We start from the raw sequence: 25,101 nt of genomic DNA on the forward strand, positions 1-25,101 counted from the left end.
CATCATGACCAGCGCCCTGCTAAAACACGAGTCAAACTTGGGAGTTGCATTTCATAGATGGAATCAGTCAAGAGCCCAGAAGGGTTTCAAGCCCGATGCCACATGAGCTGGTTTATCATTCTCAAACAATCAATGGATTCATAATATATGAATGTTAGCTGATCAGGTTAGAGGGAAGGACACGTTGTTGCCTTTTAGTGTCCAAATAGAATTATTGCGCTTGCCTCGCTTGTCATGTTGTGATTAGATCACTTTGCGCTGGTGTTCGTTGAGTGTCCTTAACCTGGCCAACCACTTCAGCTTTGAGTCTAGGGAGGAGGGTGCTGGAGGTGACGTCCCTCTCCAAAACTGTGAATCTTTGTCAGCAGTACACATTTTAAACCCTCTGTGTCAATGTTACATACATTTAAAGAGTTTCTTTCACGTGTACAAATACACAATGCCTCCCTTTATGCAAATAATGTACCAAAACAATTAATTGTTCCTTTTTTTCTCCGTCTGCAGAAGACTGCGATGCCTTTGTAGACCGTGGCACTCAGTGTGGCGCCACCTCAGAGATTCTGGGTGTGGTCGCCCCTGGCTCCTCTCACTGGTCCAGTCGCTGCGAGGAACTGGTGGTTAGCAAAATAAAGAATATGTTACAATTTTTCACTTGTAAATAGTTAATCGTGTTTTAGCCTACACTCAGATGTGAACTCATTCTTACATGCGAGGGTCTTGAATCAAAAAAAAAAAATACGCAGGCAAGACATTGAAATTGCAGGGCGTGCCAAGCCATGACCGAACCAGCTTGGCAGTGTAAAAACGCCTTATCTGTCGGTAGTGGGGATTGACAACTATTCTGTGAAAATGAAAGAATATGTCTTGTGTGTGTTTCCTTCTTTATGTGGAAAGCAGCAGACCCCAGACACCATTTCAATCAAGCTTGAAGAGGATATTGGTGGAGGCTTGCCCGCCGTAGGTTAGTAATACACATTGCATCCATGCAAGAAAACAACCTTGATAAACTGAGAATGTACTTGTTTCTACCTGCGCTAAAAAGCCTGGTCCTCTTTGGAAAAGCATCATGACCAGCGCCCTGCTAAAACACAAGTTAAACTTGGGAGTTGCATTTCGAAGATGGAATCAGTCAAGAGCCCAGAAGGGTTTGACAGATGCCACATGAGCTGGTTTATCATTCTCAAACATCAATGAATTCATAATGCATGAATGTTAGCTGATCAGCTTAGAGCAGGGGTCTCAAACTCAACTTACCTGGAGGCCGCTGGAGGTACAGTCTGGGTGAGGCTGGGCCGCATCAAGTATGCCACAATAAAGTACAAATATGCAGTCTTCTCAAGCTTTGCTATTAACGGTTCTGAAACATGAATGCATTTTTGAACATGAATGGCTCTTTTGAACATGAACGGCTCTTTAAAACATGAACCTTCTTTAGAACATGAACTGTCTTTCTGAACATATGGCTTTTCTTGCCTACTCCTCCTGATCACTGCTGCTCTTCATCTGTTCATCATTTAAACACAAAAAAAAAAAAAAAAAAAGCCCTAGGTGCGTAGATGATTGCGGCAGAGAAACTGATTCGTTTAAACTTCCAGGGTCGAATATTTTTGAGAGGAGATGCATGTAATAATTTCCTAAATGTATTACGTGATTTTATCTCATGATATATAAATTTCAATCAATATGTGTCGGCCTCAACTTGATACAAAACACTCTTTCACACCGTTGATATTTCCTCTCCCACTGGACACACAGGAAGACAAGCACGCGCACACACACACACACACACACACACACACACACCTACCGACATATCCAGGCCAATGCAGTTATAAAATGCAATCTAACATGTCAAAACATAGACATTTTCTATAAATAGCCTACCAACGTTTGCAGTGAGAAAAACTGACGCACATTTCATGCTCAGGGATATGAAGCTCCACAACTTGAGGAACTCGGTTGCTAAGCGGTTAGTTTCAGATGCTTCAGTAAGCTCGAAATACATCAGAGGATTCACACGGGAGAGAAGGGCGTATCTCCAGCGCACACACACTTGGGAGAAGCCATACCATTGGCTTACGTACATTTCACCTCCGTCTTATGCAAGGTTTTTTGTGCGCGGCAAGCTTTATAAATTAGGCCCCTGGGCAAGCGCAGCGACTCAGCAAAAAAAAGAAAAAGTGACTAAACTTTGTCATGTAGGGGGCCACAAAATATCGTCCGGCGGGCCGCAATTGGCCCGCGGGCCGCGAGTTTGAAAGCAATGGCTTAGAGGGAAGGACACGTTGCTTTTTAGTGTCGAAATAGAATTATTGCGCTTGCCTGGCATGTCATATTGTGATCAGATCACTTTGCGCTGGTGTTTGTTGAGCGTCCTTAACCTGGCCAACCACTTCAGCTTTGAGTCTAGGGAGGAGGGGGCTGGAGGTGACGTCCCTCTCCAAAACTGTGAATCTTTGTCAGCAGTACACATTTGAAACCCTCTGTGTCAATGTTGCATACATTTAAAGAGTTTCTTTCACGTGTACAAATACACAATGCATCCCTTTATGCAAATAATGTATCAAAACAATAATTTTTTACTTTTTTTCTCCGTCTGCAGAAGACTGCGATGCCTTTGTCGACCGTGGCACTCAGTGTGGCGCCACCTCAGAGATTCTGGGTGTGGTCGCCCCTGGCTCCTCCCACTGGTCCAGTCGCTGCGAGGATCCTGTGGTTAGCAAAATAAAGAATATGTTACCATTTTTCACTTGTAAATAGTTAATCGCGTTTTAGCCTACACTCAGATGTGAACTTATTCTTGCATGCGAGGGTCTTGAATAAAAAAAAAAAATACGAAGGCAAGACATTGAAATTGCAGGGCGTGCCAAGCCGCGACCGAACCAGCTTGGCAATGTAAAAACGCCTATTCTGTTGGTAGTGGGGATTGACAACTATTCTGTGTAAATGAAAGAATATGTCTTGTGTGTGTTTCCTTCTTTATGTGGAAAGCAGCAGACCCCAGACACCATTTCAATCAAGCTTGAAGAGGATATTGGTGGAGGCATGCCCGCCGTAGGTTAGTAATACACATTGCATCTATGCAAGAAAAGGCAAGGCAAGGCAACTTTATTTATCTAGCACTTTTCATACACAAGGCAGACTCAAAGTGCTTCTCATATAAACATTGTCATACAATAAAATAAAATAATAGGTAAGTAAAAGAAAAACATATGCAAAAAATAGAAGTTAAAAGGCATTTTAGTATTAAAATAGAAAATATAGGCAAAGATTTAGCAGAAAGCTATAGCAAACATAAAAGTCTTCAGTCTTGTTTTAAAGGTGCTCAGAGTTGGGGCAAGTCTTAAATCCTCTGGGAGTTTATTCCAGCTATTTGTTGCGTAGTAACTAAATCCTGCTTTCCCATGTTTTGTGTTTACTCTGGGGATAATTAACAGATTGGTCTCAGAGCTTCTTAGTGGTCTAAAAGGCTGATGTAGTGGAAGCATATCAGTTAAATATTTTGGGCCTAAACCATGTAGGGATTTATAGGTAAGCAACATGATTTTAAAATCAATTCTCTGACCTACAGGAAGCCAATGTAACGATTTCAGAATTGGTGTAATATGATCAAATTTTTTGGTCTTTGTTAGAACTCTAGCAGCAGCATTCTGAACAAGCTGAAGCTTCCTCAGTTTGTTTTGGGAGACCTGTAAGGAGACCATTGCAGTAATCAAGCTTACTAGTGATAAAGGCATGTACAAAACAACCTTGATCAACTGAGAATGACTCGATTTTGCCTTCCCAGCAGGAGCCTTTAACCGTTGACCATCCAAAGGGCGACAAGGAAAATGCATAATCAACAAATAGAAGTTAGAATGTCAAAATATAAATCTTCCAATACACAAGTTTGTACAAAGTACATACTGTGTAGCTTTGTGAAAATGATTCATTAAAAACATCACTTTCTCTGTTTTCCTCTCTGAAGAAGACGATGACATCAGAGACTGCAGCACGCAGCGCGGCGCCACCTCGGAGAGTCTGCGTGTGGACGCCCGTGGCTCCTCCCACATGTCAAGTCACAACGGGGAGCTGCGCATCCTGAGCGTTTACGGACAAGGGGAGCGCCCACTGGCGGTGGACGGCCATGACACCCTCTTTGCCGCGTCAGAACTGGAGTCCTTGAGCTCGCTGTCCGCTGACCACAGCGTGGCCAAGAGCCTGAACTGCAGCGTACGGCTCGTCCGCCTTGAGGAGCTGACTGGGCATCGGGGCGGCCGCAAGGGCCGGCCCGGTGTCTTGTGTGGAAAGGTTGTTCCCAACATGATCGTCCCCATGAGGACCCACAACGACGAGAAGCCGTACAGGTGTGACCAATGCACGAAGTGCTTCAGTCTGAAAGGCATCCTGACGCGCCACATGATGACTCACTCTGGGGAGAAGCCCTACAAGTGTGACCAATGCACGAAGCGCTTCAGTCGGACAAGCCACCTGAATATCCACATGACAACTCACTCCGGCGAGAAGGCCTACAAGTGTGACCAATGCATGAAGTGCTTCAGTCAGAAAGGCCAGCTGAATATCCACATGAGGACTCACACTGGGGAGAAGCCCTACAGGTGTGACCAATGCCCGAAGCGCTTCAGTCAAGGCCGCGCCCTGAAGTTCCACATGTCGACTCACTTTGGGGTGATGCCCTACAGGTGTGACCAATGCACGAAGAGCTTCCAACGGAAATGCGACCTGGAGATCCACCTGAGGACTCACTCCGGTGAGAAGCCCTACAAGTGTGACCAATGTACGAAGCGCTTCAGTCAGACAAGCAACCTGAAGATCCACATGAGAACTCACACCGGCGAGAAGCCCTACAGGTGTGACCAATGCACGAAGTGCTTCAGTCTGAAAGGCACCCTGAAGTTCCACATGTCGACTCACTCTGGGGAGAAGCCCTACAGGTGTGACCAATGCACGAAGTGCTTCAGTCAGAAAGGCAGCCTGAATCTTCACATGAGGACTCACTCCGGGGTGAAGCCCTACAAGTGTGACCGATGCACAAAGGGCTTCAGTCTGAAATGCACCCTGAATATCCACATGAGAACTCACACCGGCGAGAAGCCCTACAAGTGTGACCAATGCACGAAGGGCTTCAATGTGAAAGGCAACCTGAAGATCCACATGAGGACTCACTCCGGCGAGAAGCCCTACAAGTGTGACCAATGCACGATGCGCTTCAGTCAGAAAGGCACCCTGAAGATCCACATGAGGACTCACTCCGGTTAGAAGCCCTGCCTGTTAGTGCATTGCAACGCCAGCTACAGCGACCCAAGCAATTTGAGTGTGCACATGCTCAAGCACACGGGCAATGGGGTGCTTTCACACAGGGTAACGGGGCGCTTTGATTGAGACCTCTGTCCGGTATTTGTCGAAATTACGGCTTTTAGTTTTTCTTTTTATCAGGATTAAACACTTTCCAGCTTTTTGATTCGCTTTGTTTTGCTTTGTTTTAATTTTAGTAATTTATGTCTGTGTGATACAGAACTTATTTCTCTGACTCTTCTAACAGCAAAATATTAGGAAACTCTCACATCGTTGGTAAATACAAAGGAAACATGTGAGGGGAGTATACCACGAACCTCGCTGAACATACCCAGGCTTTCTTGGGAAAACCTGGTTCGACAGAGACGCAACTCGCAGTCAGAGTTAAATGGTTCCACGACACTCACTTTAGATTCAATTAGTCGAACCAGGTTTTCCGCTTTAGGTTCAATGCGCGTTCACATAAAAGGTGTGTTTATCACGTCATTTGACTCCCCCTTATGCAAAGTGAATCGAGCGTGCGTGGTGTATTATGAATTCCTACGAGGAATTCAAAGTCCAAATCACAGCCAAGGGGAACATGGTTGCCCATAATATGGCTAGGGTAGCGTGCTGGCAAAAATAGCCGTCCGTGTTCATTCGTAAGTGAAAAGATTCTGCATATTGTCTAAAAAAAATATCATGGATCATCATGCCCTTTACCCCCATAGATGTGGTGCCAGCACGCTCCTACGAACATGGGGACAAGTCAAAAATAAATATTAAAATAATATTCAATGTGGTAAGTTGTAAGCATCCATTTGAATAATTGCAGGTGAATCTAGCCTATGATTTGCAATGGCCTAGGCTCCAACCTTTAGTCACATGTTGATTACCTGCAGCAAATAAAAAGAAAACCAATAATACGACTGGGAGGAGGACCACTCCACCGCCCTTCACCACTAGGAGGAGCTGGCTCTCGCCTATAACGAAGGTCGGCCGATGATGGTAGGAGTGGAAGGGGGGGGGGTGTCCTCTGACCCCACTGCCTCGACATCAAAGGCCTTTGTAATGAGTATGTATTCATGTATTGGCAATGGACATCAATAATTGTCTTGCTAATCAAATTGTTGTAAATGAATTGTCATTTTTAGTTGAAGGTACAAACATTAGTTTGGAGGAGCTGCCGACAATCAATCTCCAATCAGAGGTATATAACTATCAAAGCAAAGTGTCACGTATTCTTCTAAATGTTTAATTTCTGGACAGGATGTCCTACAATAGGGTTCCCTGATTCTTGCAGGAGACTGTCGCCCTGTGACTCCAGGGCGACTATGGAGGGGATTTTTCCGAACAATTCTCACAGCTATAGTATGAATTTGTAGAATAAAAAATGCCTAGGCCTAATTGTGTCACTGACATAGCGGTTATGTGTATGAGGCTGATGGTGGATGCTGCTGAAGGTGAATGCTGCTGAAGGTGGATGCTGCTGCTGGTGGCTTGAGCTGGCTGGTGCCGGATAACACTGCTGCTGCAGGTCGCTGCTGCTTGAGGCGATGGCTGCTTGAGCTGGCTGGTGGTGGCGAAGGATGGTGGTGTCGCCTTCTGCTGCTAGTGGTGGCGGCTTGTGCTGGCGACGGCTGTTGGTGGTGGCGACTGCTGCGATTGTTGTCCTTCCTTTCGACCTGATGCACTTTACTATCCTAATGCCCCGTTTACACCATCCCGCTAATGGCCGATGGACCACCGATGTGGAAGTCGGGGTGATTCGGGTGACATCGGGCTAAAAATGTATGATCGGGTCAATTTATCGGGGTAGCATTTACACATACCCGATGTTATAACGATAACATAACGATGTATGCCAGGGAAGACACCCGAAGTGCGTTTGGCGTCATTTGACGTCATTTCGAATGACGCCAAACACGTCAAATGACGCGTTTGGCGTCATTTGGCGTCATTTCGGGAGAAGGCAAAGGGGAGACTGGTTTAGACTGATATTTATTTATATATTTATTTATATTACAATAGCGATTTTATAATAATAGAACGCCGGTTCTAAATGGGCGAAGTACTCTGTAATTATAAAAGTAGGACATCCATCCATCACCCCCTATTTATACCCAAGTGGCAGATTGAGGGTCTTCCTTAACACAATCTGGTCACTCACAATCGTTATTTGTCTAGGGTTCTCGAGGGTCTTTCGTGTGTTGAGGTTGCCGATATAAAGAAGATAAAACACGATAAAGCGCGGAAGATTAACGAATATAGCCGATGTGCCCAGGAAAACTCCCGAACGATTTGCGATGTCTTACGTTGTACTCCCGTTCTATTCCCGATTATAGCCGATTAGCCCATAGCAACACCTGGTAACCGATTCTACCCCGATAGACCGAAAATTAACAAACATGTTCGTTCTTTGCCGATGTTGCCCGTTGTTGCCGGATCATTGAGCATTTCTTCCCGTTTCTTCCCGTCGTCTAACGATGTTCCCGGGAAGAGTAACGGTGTTTCCCGATGCAACCACGCTATTTGCCGATGTTATAACGATAGCTGCTGATTTAGCCATCGGGCACCATCGGGGCCCACTATCGGGTAGGTGTAAACAGGGCATTAACCTCAGCCTGATGTTTGTGGAGTATTTTCTTTTTTTAATTAATAACTTAGAATATTCCTCCCTGTTCCTTCACTTTGTTCTTGTTTTACAAGTTAGACATACACGCACACCTGTTTACACATTTGTTGTTCTTATTGCACACATGACTAACATTGTTTTATTTATTGATACCCCCTGGCTCTACTTTGCTGTTCTTGTTCACTTACTGTATGTTTGCTTCGTTGTTCTTAGTCCTTGTTCCCACTTGTTTTTGGTTCCACAAACCTCAGCCTGATATATCTGGCATCTCAAACACTGGGTCCAGCTTTACCATCGCCTATTTATTTGCAGCGTGCAGATGTTAGGCAGTGGAATCTGCATTTGCTGCAGGGTTTCATAACCAGTGGTCCATTTTACTTGTATTGCTTTTTTAATTGTCTCCTTCCCTCACCGTATTCCTCTCTTGTTAACACTTATATATACAATATTCATCCCTGTTCCTTCACTTTGTTGTTTTAAGTTGGACACACACACACACACACACACATATTCTTGTTGTCTGACCCATTGTTTAATAAAAAAATACTTTCATTTGTTATTCTTTAATATATGTGATACTTTGTGTTCGGCTTAGTCTTAAAAGTAGCATGGTTGTGTGGTCAGCTCCTGCCTCATCAGAAGAAGTTGCCTGGAAACTAAATGCTAAATGGACTGTTGCTACTCTGCTTTCCGAATCGCTCTCTGACCACGGGTACGTGAATCGGAATTACAAGCAAAATCAAGAAAATGTAATAGTCCAGTTGCACTAAAATGAACATCTTGAATCGTCTTAAATTTCAGAACAGATGTAGTAAGGTTAAGCCACTAAAGTCAGTAGCCTAGTGCTAACCATGCTTACACGAACGTGAAGCTTTACCTCAAACTTAAAAACGTATCTAAGTAGCTTGCAGTCGTCACCCTACCACTCCAAATGTAAAACTGACGTTTACAAATGTGCAACAATGGTCAGAAAAGTACTTGTGTTTTTTAATTTATATTTACCATTCAATATTGCAATCGCTGCTGGCAGTCCCATTGAAGAACACGGCAGCGCGGCATGTTTTTGAACTATAGAGTGGCGAAGTCACGCCTCTTCCGGTAGGGCTCATGGGACCTATGAGATCGAAAAATATGAATGGGTGTCAATGGAGAGAAAATAATTATTTTCTGGTCCCAGTCTTTATATGCCCTGGATTACACATATGTTGTTTGTGGATTTAAATGATAATTTTTCAAAGAAAGAAAACTAAAAATGTTCGTGAAGAAGTTTGATAATTTTAGGTTTTATGTGAGGCCGCTTTGTGAACTACAGCTCTTCGCTGCTCTCGACGCATATGATATACGTCAACACACCCGCCCTTGGAATAATGGGATTGCTCAATACATACATTTGTCGTCTGTGTCTAGGAATGTCCTGTGGCAACACTTCCTGGTCTGAGCCTCTCGAACTGAAGTTGGTCCAGCAGTATGAAGTAGATGTGACTCTGGATCCTGATACAGCTCATCACTGGCTCATCCTGTCTGAGGATGGGAAACAAGTACATGATGGCGGGAATCCTCCCAGACAACTTGGAAAACTCCCAGACAACCCTAAGAGATTTACAAATGGTACATATGTCCTCACGAGGCAGAGCTTCTCCTCAGGGAGATTTTACTTTGAGGTCCAGGTTAAAGACAATACTCAATGGTGTTTAGGAGTGGCCAGAGAGTCCATCAACAGAAAAGGTGATATCAGATTATCCCCTGAGACAGGATACTGGTTTCTTAACTACTACTACTACTTGGTATTTGGAGATAACCCTGGTGTCCGTCTCCCTCTGAGAGCTGAGGCCTGGTTCAGGTAGCTGGTTTAACATACTCCGAGTTTAATCCTGCGCTCTGAGTTGGTTGACTCAGAGTTCAGGGTTGAAAAGCAACTCTGGGTTTTCGGTTTCAGAACAGGTGATCAGCGTTGGGTTAATCAACTCTGAGTATGTTCACTCTGGGTTGAGGGCGTGCCTGTTGACTATGAAGAGCCATCATCAATGGATCTCTGATAACATGATCAAACATGGACCAAAAGCGTAGATCCACTTACTTTTCCCCCACGGAATTGAAAATTCTAATGAACGTGTATGCCGAGCTTGGCAGGAAATAGCTGAACAAGTCAATGCGTGAGTCAAATAAATTAGTAAAATAAAATAAAATAAGAGGAAAGTTTAATATCTTCCACTTATTCAATATGTAAATTGTGTGTGTGTGTGTGTGTGTGTGTGTGTGTGTGTGTGTGTGTGTGTGTGTGTGTGTGTGTGTGTGTGTGTGTGTGTGTGTGTGTGTGTGTGTGTGTGTGTGTGTGTGTGTGTGTGTGTGTGTGTGTGTGTGTGTGTGTGTGTGTCAATTTACGCAACCCCGAGTTGCCCCACGAGGACTTGGCAGCAAATGAAGTACAAAAATATAGTTTAAACAGGTAAACTAATGTTTAATTGAAATCAAATCAATTGTGCTGTTTTGCCTGCTCTACCTAATTTAACAGCTATGTTCAACATGTATTATATATTTTTATTCTACTTCATCTAAGAATGCTCGATTCTGATTGGCTGGGAGGGGTGCATTAATCCGCCATATTGCCCGCTGACTTGTCGGTTCTACTTGCTGCTGACTGAGCACAGTAGATCAATACGCCGCTTGTATCGTTTTCTATCACATAGGCTACATTTCAAACATGAGGTCCGTTGTAAAAATAAACCAAGGAGTGGATGTTTGATCGATCGTCATTAAAGCTGACTTGATACGAATGTAACAACTACGTTGTTAAACTAGTGATCAGTTGCAACCTTGTGTGGTTGCTATAGAAACGCGTTACCTACAGTTGAGCTAACGTTATTCTCCGTAGTTCTAAACGGAACTACTTTTCGAGGGAGATGAACTTAAACAGAGCATACATTTAATAAGCATGCAATACGAATAAGAAAAAGGCTAATTATTAAAGTATATGAATTGTTTTATTATGTTGGCCGGCGCGAAGTAGAATAAACGGAATAATCACCTCAAGGCAGGGCAATAAACAGTTTGATATGCCCGGCTCGCGGAAGGTTACCGGTAAGCCGTCCACGAGCCGGGCATATCAAACTGTTTATTGCCCGGCCTCTCGGTGATTATTCCTTACGTATACTATATTTAAGCAGTAAATGTAAGTAGGCCTAGTACATTTCCCAGCCACCCCAACACTGCCAATATTTAATAGGATTTAGATATATTAGAAGGCTACACCTAGGCAAAATGCATTAATATATATGTGTCTTCAAAATAGCGCTTACTGAATATTAGGGTAACATTTTCCTCCATGTTAGCAAATCAAAAAAATGCAGAGGCCCGGCAGACTGGAGGGGGTCCACCACCTGCAGCCCTCACAGAGGCTGAGGAGATGGCCCTCATCCAACAGAGTATGCGTCCTGTGGCTGAGGGCATCCCTGGGGGGAGCTCCTCTGATCCCCCTCACCCCCCAGGATAGAAGTGCCTTTACAGTATAAGAGGTTGGTTATTCAAAATAATTAAATATGTACACGCAACCCAGCGCGTTGCAAATTAGATGGGGCAATATTCGGACTCAAGTAATAATTGCACTGTCTAATCATCTTCTTCCAGTTACTGATGAACCAGATGCCCTCACCAACCTCCATGCAATTGTAACAATTCAAAAGATGCCAAAGGATGCTTTGGAGATCCAAATTTTGGAACATAAGTTAAAGGTGGGTGAGGTGCAAACTGGGATAATGTTCCCTGCTCTAAAAACATACCCAATATAAATTACTTAATTTTTTTGGTGCTTTCAGGAAATAAAGGAATCCTCATAATAAGTAGATTGTCTTTATTAGAACACGGGCTGTGGTGGGACAAGTTATTTTGTTGAACAGTTTACTCAAAGGGTTTTATTTCAATGAACAATGCAGACGATTATGCTGAGCATGTGCATGTAGAGAAGAACAGCATCTGGTTAAAAGCAGTACCAGGGTCTTTTCTGCCTTGCATTCTTAAAATGAGTTTCTTGACTTGCAGCAGTTATAGGTCCGTGGTTAGTCAGCTACTCTGATCATGGGAAAGCCACAACGTTGAAGTGACTGTAGTACAGAGCGGGTGGGATGCACGGGGCGGATCATTCTGCACATGCGTTAATTGCGATAAAAAAACAAAACTTAAACTTAAAGCATGCCCCCGGTGCGTTTGACAGTTAACATGGGGGCTGAGAAGGTGGTCTAAATAAATGATAGATTGCGCTGAAAAACAAAAGCGCTCGGGAAGAAAATTATCAGGAAAATAAATTATATCCAACCGGGGTCTTAATAATCGTTCCTCGCGGAGATTCCTTCTGAGGATCGCAACCTCTACGTCCACAGGCTCTCGTAGAAAAGGACATGCCATTTCTAACACTTCCTTCTGTCGGAGAGCTGCCTTCAGCCTTATAGACAACAAACTCAGAGTAGGTCTAACCACCTCCCGAGCAGGTTAGACCCACGGCGTATGTTGCCGCAGCCAGGGCCGGCGATCGGCATAGGCGAGCTAGGCGACCGCCTAGGGCGACAAATGCGTTGGGGGCGCCCTCTGGTGGCGCCCTTAATTAAAAAATATATCAATTAAAATATACGACGCGAACGGAGAAGCGAAGGGGCGGGGGAGCAATTGTCAGGGCGGCCCGAAACCGTCAGCGTACGTAGCACCCCCCCCCCCCGCTCGCAAGACCTGTCCAGGCAACACAGTCTCACTCCGAGAACGTCAAATACCGACTGTTGGCAAAGGCCCTTTAGCGTCGGTGACTGACGGGAAAGGTACCCTTTTTATTCGGTCGGTGACGGTAAAGGTACCCTTCGGCGTCTTCTGCATACGGAATGGGGGGTGCCTCACTACGTCTCTAATAGACGATGTGAGCATCTTTCCTATTGGATAGTTTTTTAGGATATTCTTCTGTGAAAATGGCGGACATACTTTTTATCCTGGGTGGAAAATATGATATTTTAGAATAGTTACACCATTAAAAGTGTTTATGTAAACATTTTTAGCGAGAAATGTGCATTTTACTTTCATAATCGTCGTTCGGCGAATGTGAAGGATGTTTGGTTTGATAGATATGACGAAGAATATTTCATCGGGCGATAATGGCCGGCGTACAGGCATCCCGGGCTCACGAAAATAGGTGACACTGTCACGTTATTTAATCTATTGAAACGTGATCAGGTACACGTATTTTCTAAATGTTCGTGTCAAAGCCCCTCAGAAGTGTTACCTGCAAGACCTAATGGTTCAGAATGTGGTGGAAAAACAGTTTTTGAGATAGGAAGGTCCTACCGCCCTGAAATTTGAATACCTTATTCTAAGGCCTAACTGGGACCCCCGCACCGAAACTTGGCCCGGTCGGACCCCGAGGGCCGGAATGGGGGGCCCTTCCTGCCCTAAACTTGGCCCAGTCGGACCTTGAGTGCCGGAAGGGGGGGCCTGGACTTTCATAATCCTCGCTTGGTGACTGTAAAGGATGTTTGGTCGGATGTTATGACGAAGAATCATAATGTGAATGTGAATATTCTATAAATGTCTTGATATCATCTTTCGTCTCAACACTTCTGCTGCAGCCGCTTAAAGTATCACTCCGAGAACCTTAAAATATGAATCAATTCATTAGAAGTATGAAAATATCTTCCCGGTTACGTAACGGGGCAAACAAGGTGTCCTTTGACATCTACGTTTCGAGGCGATTGCAACAGTGCCACACATGATCATATTTGAATATGTTTCGGGGTAGTAATTAGCTGTCGATTTTGGAGGCCTTTATCAATAATGACCAGCTATAGATTTGCTTCCCGATGGAGATTTTTGACAAATTACATATTATTTAGCATCTACACGTTAAGCTGAGTCCAATGAGATCAAGCTCGCCCTCTTGCTACACCGAGATCATGTCCTAGACCTAGGTGTACCATGTAAAATACATGTTACCATTTTCTAGAGTGTCATGCTTGGTGTCATTGGACTCAACTCAACGTGTAGAGGCTAAATAACATGTCATTTGTCACAAATTTCTATCGGGAAGCAAATCAATAGCTGCTCATTATTGATTAAGGCCTCCAATTTCGACAGCTAATTACTACCATTAAACATGTTCGAATATGCTCATGTGTGGCACCGTTGCAATCGCCTGGAAGCGTAGATGTTGAAGGACACCTTGTTCTCCCTCTTACGTCACCGGGAAGATATTTTCATGCTTTTGATTGACTAATGAATTGATTCAGCTATTCCCCCAGAAGTCTGGGGTCAAAAGGTCAAAAGGAGCCGGCACCACGCCGCTTATGAGTCAAAAGTTAATGTGTATTTCTCTCATACATTTTGTCATTATTAAAGAGAGGCCTGATTCTCAGATATGCAGGTTGGATGGCTACGGTGTAGGTCTGGGAATAACTTCAGGCCAAAATCTTGCAAGCGAGCCGCTGGGTGCAGGTGCAACGAGATGGAGCACTTGCTGAGTCATTTCCTGTAGGACCGGAGCCACAGGTTGAAGCGTATGCGTCCTTTGAGACCCCCTTTGATATATAAGAGACCTCAAAGTAAAGCTTACTTAAATGTCGTCGACCCAGTCACCTATTGCATCACTTCCTTTAGGGCTTCGGCCTCCTAATTGATCATTGTAGTATAATTGAATGCCCTCTTTCATATATATGATACCTCCACCACTGGGACGTGGCAACAATTCTCCAAATCCATATGGGGAGGGGGGGGTGATGCTTGTGGACAGTAGGGTTGTACACTAGACATAAATAGGAAGAAAACTCAGGAGAAGGAATGACCTCTCATAAATATTTATTTAATAAATAAAACAAATAACCCTGCCTCGTTAAATCAATGAGCTTGGTGTTTTGCTTTCAAAAATAGGTTATAGAAGAAGTCTAAACTGCCTTTTAAGGATACCTTGGAATATCCGTCTATTTTTTAACCATCGGACACTAGTTTACGACAAAAACAACACAAATTACGGCAGCTCATTTGCCGCGTGGTTTTTAGAGCCATGTAAGGATTAGAGGGGCTGGTGGATAGCAACCACCATAGCAACCATGACGGTCAAGTGACTGGATTCAGCCCCGTTGAAAAAAATAGAATACCACCCTCAGGAGATTAATGATATTTAAATGATTATGACCATGAAGTCTTTATTTGCATGGGTTTACATTTCGTTCTGTGTAGCATGGAAAAATCTGAGAAACACTCCCATTCGGAATGCATTGGTTTACATTTCTTTCTTTGGAGCACAGTTATTTTTATTTATTTTCAGTTTTTGAGGAGGTGCTTCAAAGATGCTAATTTTTCTGCAATAATCCAAAATCAAATGGAAAAACCTGTTGGCTTTTTGTCAAGGGAACCCAGGGCGACGCTCACTTCCGGGTTGGCCAACACACGTCATCCCTCCACCACTATACTGTAATAACGCATGTTGAAGTTGAATGATAATGAATTAATTTATTCTTTATTCTGCCTTAGTATTTATTTATTTGGCAGCGAAATGCAGTGTGTGTGTGTGTGTGTGTGTGTGTGTGTGTGTGTGTGTGTGTGTGTGTGTGTGTGTGTGTGTGTGTGTGTGTGTGTGTGTGTGCGTGTGTGTGTGTATAACACGCTATTTTATGTTGAAATGCGACGTAATCCAGTGTTCACGAAAACGTACGTGTTTCTAACAAGATGATATCATTAAAAGTTACATAAAGTAACGGTTTAATAACACAAAAGCAGGAAACACGTGAGCTGCATTTCCCATTCAGATAATAAAGATTAATAAAGATCATACACATTCACTGACTGAGGATTATTCAAGGGAAAAGTACATTTCTCGCTAGAAATGTCATTAGAAACACGTTAAATGGTGAATCTGTCCTAAAATATTGCATCTCCCATTCAGTTAATGCTGGGTTTTTCGTATCATATGCACGCGAAATGGACGTATCCGCCCTCCACAGTAGTTAATGCTGGGTTTTGCGTATCGTATGCACACGAAATGGTCATTTGGCGTATGTAGGCTACTGCACGCATCTTGAAAGTGTCAAACCGTGCGATCTGTGCGCATATTGGTGAGACTGGAAAAGCTGTCATATTCTTAGTTATCACAGACAATTTTTAACAATAAATGTTCTGTACGGAGCTCCTTAAGGGACAATAGGGAGAAAGCTCCCGGACAGAACCTTAGATGGAAGTCGTGCTTAGTGACAAATCACGACAAATACTTCCAATTGATATGCATGAGTTTGAAAATTTTGCTTTTTGACACGAACATTTAGAAAATACGTGTACCTGATCACGTTTCAATAGATTAAATAACGTGACAGTGTCACCTATTTTCGTGAGCCCGGGATGCCTGTACGCCGGCCATTATCGCCCGATGAAATATTCTTCGTCATATCTATCAAACCAAACATCCTTCACATTCGCCGAACGACGATTATGAAAGTAAAATGCACATTTCTCGCTAAAAATGTTTACATAAACACTTTTAATGGTGTAACTATTCTAAAATATCATATTTTCCACCCAGGATAAAAAGTATGTCCGCCATTTTCACAGAAGAATTATCCTAAAAAACTATCCAATAGGAAAGATGCTCACATCGTCTATTAGAGACGTAGTGAGGCACCCCCCATTCCGTATGCAGAAGACGCCGAAGGGTACCTTTACCGTCACCGACCGAATAAAAAGGGTACCTTTCCCGTCAGTCACCGACGCTAAAGGGCCTTTGCCCACAGTCGGTATTTGACGTTCTCGGAGTGAGACTGTGTTGGTCCAGGGCGCAAGTTGATTTCGAGTCGCCTAGGGCTCCGAAACGGCCAGCGCCGGCCCTGGCCGCAGCAACTAACTCTCGGTTGCGCTGAACCTGCTACCTGAAACGGAAAACCCAGAGTTTCCACTAACTCAGAGCGAACAAACTCGGGGTTGCCTCAAAACCAGCTACCTGAAACAGGGCTCTGCTCGGGAGGTGGTTAGACCTACTCTGAGTTTGTTGTCCATAAGGCTGAAGGCAGCTCTCCGACAGAAGGAAGTGTTAGAAATGCCATGTCCTTTTCTACGAGAGCCTGCGGACGTAGAGGCTGCGATCCTCAGAGGGAATCTCCGTGAGGAACGATTATTAAGACGCCGGCTGGATATACTTTATTTTCCTGATAATATTCTTCACGAGCGCTATCGTTTTTCAGCGCAATCTATCATTTATTTAGACCACCTTCTCAGCCCCCATGTTAACTGTCAAACGCACCGGGGGCATGCTTTAAGTTTAAGTTTTTATTTTTTATCGCAATTAACGCATGTGCAGAATGATCCGCCCCGTGCATCCCACCCGCTCTGTAGTACAGTCACTTCAACGTTGTGGCTTTCCCATGATCAGAGTAGCTGACTAACCACGGACCTGTAACTACTGCAAGTCAAGAAACTAATTTTAAGAATGCAAGGCAGAAAAGACCCTGGTACTGCTTTTAACCAGATGCTGTTCTTCTCTACATGCACATGCTCAGCATAATCGTCTGCATTGTTCACTGAAGTAAAACCCTTTGAGTAAACTGTTCAACAAAATAACTTGTCCCACCACAGCCCGTGTTCTAATAACAGGGTTTCCCCAGGTTTGATCAAACCAAATTTAAGACTTTTTTTAGACATTTTTAAGACCACTTCAATGAAAATTAAGACCTACATCGCACCCATTAAGCAGTCGTAAAACACGGTCGTGCATATGTTATTCATGTTCTTTTGGAACATATGAAACATTCATGTCAATACATTAATGAATGTGCCAAAGGATAAGTGTGCACTCACCAATCAAAGAGCAAAACTGAGGGCCTAACTCAAAGTCTAGAGGCCTGATGTCTCTTAAGACCATGTACCCAGAAATGATAAAAAAAGATTAAAAAAACAATACACAAAGTGATGGTGTGAAAGTGTAGCTGTATTTTTGGTTTAAATATCAAACTTTCAACACAATATAAAATATAAACAAACAAACTCTTTTCAAATTGCTGTAGTTTCTCAGCATTCAAATTTCCTCAACCATTTCAATGAATGACCATTTCACTTGCCTCGTTGACCTCTTTTACTAACTCCTTCGTAATGTATGGAGCCAGCCCGAACCCTAACCCTAACCCGTCCACAGACATGGTGACTAATGTATGATGGTAAGCATTATTGGCCCTTAACACTAATATTCGGAAACAACACTGCCTCAAAAGGATATTGGCCTAAGCAACACCAGTGGAGGTGTTCTTTTCCCTGAACTTTTAAACGTTGCAAACGTGCAAAAACATAATTATATATTTATGTGGCATTCAGTCCAATGCTTAAAATATATCTGTGGCATTCAGTAGGCCAATGCTGTGGTAAAGTGTGTAAAGTATGACCAAGTGTTTCTTTCTGTTCAATAGATAGAACTTTATCAATCCCCTGTAGGAGAAATTTGTTAATGTTTGTCCCTATAAAACAATAATGGCAAAAAAAAATATATACAAAACATGACGGTAACTCTGAAGTCAAACCGTCCAATCTGAAGGCTCTACTTAACCACTCCCCCTACTCACTTCCAGCAATGCAAAGCAAACAGAACTGAGGTGGGGAGGGCGTAGCTTGTTTGTGACCGACCCAGAGAAACGCAACGCAAATTCAATGTGAACATGTATGAGGCTTTAATAAAATCCCGGACGATTTTGAAATTCCGCCCGGACACATTTTTATTTTTTTTATTTTTATAAGTGTCTCAAAAAGAGGGCATGTCTGGGCAAAAGAGGACGTCTGGTCACCCTTCGTAAGGGGAACCCATTTGATTCCTACCTGTTCCACTGTTAAATAGTGGCGCAAGTTGGTGGGTGCTATCCTGGTAATTTCTCTGCGTGAGAAATACGAAGTGTGGCGTGTGAGCGTGTGCATGGGTCGAATTGCGTGTCTCACGCCGAATGCGTGAGACTTGAGAGCCCTGCTTCCCCATGATGTGGCGTCTCCTCTCGACTGATTATGTTTGTCGAGATTGCCGGCGCGAAAACCCAAAGTATTGTTCACGCATACTCCAATAAATGAGACGTTCTCTGACGTTACGCAAAACCCCGATACGCAAAACGCCCCCTATTTTCTCCTTGTGTTACAGTCCGGTTGACTACGAAAACATATCCTAGTAGGAAATGTAAGACCATCTTTAAAAAATTAAGACTTGGGTAGCGCAATTTAAGACTTTTTAAGGCCTTAATTTAGGAACATGAAATTTAAGACATTTTTTAGACTTTTAAGACCCCGCGGCTACCCTGAATAAAGACAATCTACTTATTATGAGGATTCCTTAATTTCCTGAAAGCACAAAAAAAATTAAGTAATTTATATTGGGTATGTTTTAAGAGCAGGGGACAGTATCCCAGTTTGCACCTCCCCCACCTTTAACTTATGTTCCAAAATTTGGATCTCCAAAGCATCCTTTTGCATCTTTTGAATTGTTACAATTGCATGGAAGTTGGTGAGGGCATCTGGTTCAAGTAGGGCGATGACGCCATCAGATGATTAGACAGTGCAATTATTACTTGAGCCAGAATATTGCCCCATCTAATTTGCAACGCGCTGGGTTGCGTGTACATATTTAATTATTTTGAATAACCAACCTCTTATAAAGGCACTTCTATCCTGGGGGGTGGGGAGATCAGAGGAGCTCCCCCCAGTGATGCCCTCATCCACAGGACGCATACTCTGTTGGCTGAGGGCCATCTCCTCAGCCTCTGAGGGCTGTAGAGGTGGACCCCCTCCAGTCTGCCGGGCCTCTGCTTTTTTTCGATTTGCTAACATGGAGGAAAATGTTAATATTCAGTAAGCGCTATTTTGAAGACATATATATATATATATATATATATATATATATATATATAATGCATTTTGCCTAGGTGTAGCCTTCTAATATATCTAAATCCTATTCAATATTGGCAGTGTTGGGGTGGCTGGAAAAATGTACTACTTACATTTACTGCTTAAATATAGGCCCATCACATGTTGAATATCTGTTAAATTAGGTAGAGCAGGCAAAACAGCACAATTGATTTGATTTCAATTAAACATTAGTTTACCTGTTTAAACTATATTTTTGTACTTCATCTTCATTTGCTGCCAAGTCCTCGTGGGGCAACTCGGGGTTGCGTAAATTGACACACACACACACACACACACACACACACACACACACACACACACACACACACACACACACACACACACACACACACACACACACACAATTTACATATTGAATAAGTGGAAGATATTAAACTTTCCTCTTATTTTATTTTATTTTACTAATTTATTTTACTGATGCATTGACTTGTTCAGCTATTTACTGCCAAGCTCTTTCTCGCGCTCTCGCTGCCGCGGCGGAATCGCTTTTTTTTGTTAAAATGGGTAACTGTTCGGCATACGCGTTCATTAGAATTTCCAATTCCGTGGGGGAAAAGTAAGTGGATCTACGCTTTTGTTCCATGTTTGATCATGTTATCAGAGATCCATTGATGATGGCTCTTTATAGTCAACAGGCACGCCCTCAACCCAGAGTGAACATACTCAGAGTTGATTAACCCAACGCTGATCACCTGGGCCCTGTACCACGAAGCTCGCTTAGAGGGTTAGCGAGGTATGTTGAGCTCCAAGCCTGGGTTAGTTGTACCACGAAAGTCGATCTCTTTTAGCGTCGCTGTATCACCATGGTGACTTATGCTCGCAACCAAACCTGGTCGGGAGCAGTTTTTCGGCTTAGTCTAGCCGGAGATCGGCTACTTAAATCGGCGTGCGCAGCTTCCTAGCCCCTCCTCTGACAATGGCGTCACCATTTGTGGGTGTTCCCGTGGACCCCGGCGCACTTCTCGTACAGGCGTCTCTCCGGAGACAGAGGGTTTTACGGGACAGAACCGATCCCTTGGCATTGTCTGACGATATTCAGATTTCAGACTTTATTGTCATTGTGCAAACAACGAAATTGGGGTTCTTCATGAGAGATACAGATTCTCATCAGAGGGTGTTCGTTATTTGATCGTCCTTTTGGACCTTATGTAGACAATGATTACTGTTGCGCATTGTGTCTCCGTGACAGTGAGCTAGAGTGGAGGTAGCGCGTCAGTCTTGAATTTCTGCGCGGGGGGTTCGACTCCCAAGTGATGCAAATTTATGTGAAGCATTAAAAGTTCTAATTCTCATGCATATGGAATACTTATTCACTAAAGCTTATGGAATTATGTTTTTGTGCTTATTTCGAACTTGAACCCATATTTTCAAGGCCATGATGGTGTGGCATTAAGGGGAGAAACAAGCTAACGACAACGCCACCCTAGGGATTGCACCCAGGGATATACTAATCAATTAAATCCAAACAATTATATAGCACACACGTTCGTTGACTGACGGCACCAGAGACGAAGTTCCAAAAATAGGTTGTTTTTATTAACTAAAACATGTGTTCCACATGTAACAAACAGGATAAATGAAATCAATTGGTATGTAGGGGATAGACAGGATGGTTAGGGCTGAGGCTTACCAGCAGGGGGGGCAAGATACCAGGAGACGGAGGGGGGAGACACATAAACACCAACCAGTCACTCGTGCTCGCACATACACACAGCATCAAAATGATAAAAGAGAAATTCCAAGAGGACACACGTGAAACCACACTCGGGAAGGGGGCACCACCACCTAAAGGATCTAGTTGCCTCCCTGCGGTGGGCACTCAGCGCCTGGAAACGAAGGAACAAAAGAGAGATGAGGGTAGATACAAGCGACCAAACAAAACAATAAACCCAACTACACAAAATGTAATTCACAAAAAGGAAATCAGTAAGAAAACAAAATATAACAAACACACGAACCAGGCCAAAAAGGATCTTAAACATGCGTGATAAGCTATAAACAAAATCCCCCAAATTAAACCAAACACTTCCCCAGGACAAACACGCACGCACTCGCCAACACTCTACACACACACACACACACCGACACACACTAGTTGCGACACGGGCAGATGGAAACACACAAGGACAAGTCAACAGACAGATCACGTTCAAAGAGTGGTCGTTAGCGTCTTCGCCGCTATCCTCCAGGCTAGCCCAGGACAGTTGGGCAGCTTTGGTGGTAAACAACGGGTGGCAAAAACAGCAGTCGGCAACGACACAATCGGCAGTACCTAGAAGGCATACAGGTCACCCCGTTAGTGCTAAACATAATTCTAAAAACAATAGCGATATAAAATAAGGGATACCTACCAGGAAGTTGGCAACTTCCTACTTAAGCCAGCGGCTCACAGCTGAATGTTAGCATTCGGTTGGAATCCACACCGAGACTGTTACGCGATCAACAACCTGCACGCATCACCAACCAAGGCAGGGCACCAGCAGGCACCAGCAAGCAACAGGCACAAGCGCTGCAAAGCGACCAGTGTGAAAAAGTAAATCACCATGCCAAACAAATCAGCCAGAGCGTCCATAGGGAAAGCACGCGTACATACCGGTAGCAAGTTGCCTGGAGGGGCGTAGCAGGAAATAACGAGGAGACAAATTGTGGCACCTCCCGACACAAAAAGCTACCTCAGAATAAATAAGGTGGAGACGCAAGCCATTGGCTGTGACGGCCCTGATCATTACAAAGGGCTCTGCCCCTGCGTCTCACCACAATCGCACCACATCTATGGGGGTGAAATGCATGATGATAGACCGGCAAATTTGAACCCCGGTCGCTGGCGTTCGGGTCTTATACTAATCCACTACGCTACAGTCGCTACCTCTCAGCGGTCGAAAACATGCGATACATTTCTTAAATAGGGTGTATTTAAAGTGAATTCCCTAAATGATAGAATAAGGCAGGATGGACGTTGCTTATGCATTTTTAAATCATCATCATTCTATTTGGATTAATGGCGAACAATTCTGCATTTGGCATAGTTATTTTACAGACAATATGCAGAATCTTTTCACTTATACTCGTATAGACTGCTTGATCTATCGTAAAGGTGAGAAAAATGACGCAAAAAACGCCCCTTTCACGTGAACGCGCACTGAACCTAAAGCGGAAAACCTGGTTCTACTAATTGAATCTAAAGTGAGCTTCGTGGTACCATTTAACTCTGATTGCGAGTTGCGGGTCTGTCGAGCCAGGTTTTCCGAAGAAAGCCTGGGTATGTTCAGCGAGCTTCGTGGTATAGGGCACTGTTCTGAAACCGAAAACCCAGAGTTGCTTTTCAACCCTGAACTCTGAGTCAACCAACTCAGAGCGCAGGATTAAACTCAGAGTATGTTAAACCAGCTACCTGAACCAGTGGGGTGTTCCACAAAGCCGGTTTTATCACATAACCGGGAAAGTTAACCCAGGGTTTGCTGTAACCCTAGGTTTTCCATTCCAAAAGGATCACGGTATGTTAGTTGCTAAAGCAACATATGCTCTGAATCAAACCTGGTCGGACCAGGTTTTGCGCAGGTTAAGTTTGAAACATAACCCGGTTTTGGGTATTTCAACCGGCGTTCACCGCAGATTTCATGTGTTCACAATGGCATGCCCTTTTGATGAGAGAACTGCTGATATCAGAGCGCAAATTATACGTGCAATCCACCGGGAGCGATTGATAAGACCACGGCTCGACATCTTGGCATATTGGATGACTTTTTGCTGGAGTGGAGAGATATAGATTCTCGCGCAAATCTTTAATATATTTAAATAGCCTTGCATAGCCAACACTACCAATCGAGGACCTGGCCTCAGTTCACTCCAGACTATTTGCGTAGCCCTCCGTTTTTTTCAAATGGTAGTTTTATCTAGGCTATAATGCTGGAGATGCTGAGCACATCACAGTCGTTTCAGATGACCCATCCAAGATTTGTATCGGCCTCCTATCATACAAAGAGCAATATTGTCTGAGTACTATGCCGAGAGGCATTTACAACATAAAGTATAAAATAGTCCTAACGGACTTGCATCCACTGGAGAATGTTCGATCGTAGCCGGCGGCTTCATTACAAGCACTGATCCATCTTGATCTGTGAAGTTGATGAATTGTCACTTTTAGGTTTTCTACCCAGTTACCAAAAAAAGAAACATTTGGAATAGTATGCGCTGTGGCAAGCACACGGTTTGCATGTGTTACTTCGAAGGCAAAAAAAATCTAAAATACAAGAAAACACAAAAACCTACATTCAACCAGTGTGGGGTATGGCCCATGACTCTCTGAGGTGATAGGTACCCCCAGGTAGGCTACCCCCTCCATGCCAGGGTGCCCTGAATTTATGTTTATTAACAGCTCCTCCACCGGGGTCAAGACAATTTGAGGGCCAGATCCAGTCTGCCGACTGTCGGCCTTTTCACGATTGGCTTAAAAAAATGGCTTATTAAAATTTATACCAATACGATGGTGGGAAAAGCTTACCAGTTTGTATGTTTTTTATACTTCATTTTTATACTTGATCCTCTGACCGCTTGGAAGCAATCGGAGTACATATTGTTTTAGAAGAAAGGGGTTATGTGGTAGGTTCTTTAAGAATGCTTAACTGGGATATTTATATATTCATGGCTCAAATATTAAGGATCATGCTTTTGACGTGTAACTAACGCATTTACGCGGTCAGCGATCCGCTGCCAGGCTTTGGTTCTCCGGGTTCCAGAGGTTTTAGCGTTCCCTTTTCTTGTGATAATGTCCTTCTCCTCGTCATAGCTCTCCAGGAGAACCTGGAGTTCCATTTCATTGAAATAAGTGGCCCGTTTCGCCGTATCGATCAGGGTTTCCATGATCCATACATCACGTCTTTTTAAGTTTGGCGTGGACGCGCACAACCCTGTGTTAACCAACCCCGAGTTGATTGAACTAATGCATAACCGCTGCTGTGGAACCGAAAACTCTGGGTTGGTCGGCACAGGGTCAATCAACCTAGAGTTCAGCGTTAACTCAGTGTTTGTTAAACCTCCGTTCGTGGAACACCCCTCAGGCCTCAGACCTTCATCATAATCAACAAACACCCCCACCTTCTGGAGCTCAGTGCCCTGTTTCAGGTAGCTGGTTTTGTGGCAACCCCGAGTTAGTTCGCTCTGAGTTAGTGGAAACTCTGGGTTTTCCGTTTCAGGTAGCAGGTTCAGCGCAACCGAGAGTTAGTTGCTGCGGCAACATACGCCGTGGGTCTAACCTGCTCGGGAGGTGGTTAGACCTACTCTGAGTTTGT

The 25,101-nt window shown here is 43.8% G+C and overlaps 3 protein-coding genes across 3 annotated transcripts in view; all 3 read left to right on the plus strand.

Annotated features, from left to right (window-relative positions):
- Window positions 1-10,364, plus strand: part of LOC132455216 (E3 ubiquitin-protein ligase TRIM39-like) — a 50,586-nt gene extending 40,222 nt beyond the window's left edge. Inside the window, exon 3 of the mRNA XM_060049041.1 lies at window positions 9,732-10,364. Coding sequence (XP_059905024.1) covers window positions 9,732-9,778 — 47 coding nt within the window. The 3' untranslated portion in view covers window positions 9,779-10,364. The remainder of the gene's footprint in view (window positions 1-9,731) is intronic.
- The window catches only part of LOC132455191 (NACHT, LRR and PYD domains-containing protein 3-like), a 381,632-nt gene that overhangs the window by 258,193 nt on the left and 98,338 nt on the right, over window positions 1-25,101 (plus strand). The gene's annotated exons all lie outside the window — the stretch shown is intronic.
- On the plus strand, window positions 4,301-5,447 carry LOC132455274 (zinc finger protein 782-like). Its single transcript, XM_060049110.1, has one exon. It carries the CDS (start codon window positions 4,303-4,305, stop codon window positions 5,257-5,259), a length of 957 nt encoding a protein of 318 aa, XP_059905093.1. The 5' UTR covers window positions 4,301-4,302; the 3' UTR covers window positions 5,260-5,447.

This window comes from Gadus macrocephalus, chromosome 4, assembly GCF_031168955.1.
Source record: "Gadus macrocephalus chromosome 4, ASM3116895v1".
Taxonomy (NCBI): Eukaryota; Metazoa; Chordata; class Actinopteri; order Gadiformes; family Gadidae; genus Gadus; species Gadus macrocephalus.

Coding starts and splice junctions, on each gene's coding strand:
- LOC132455274 (XM_060049110.1), top strand. CDS start 4,303: ATGATCGTCCCCATGAGGACCCACAACGACGAGAAGCCGTACAGGTGT.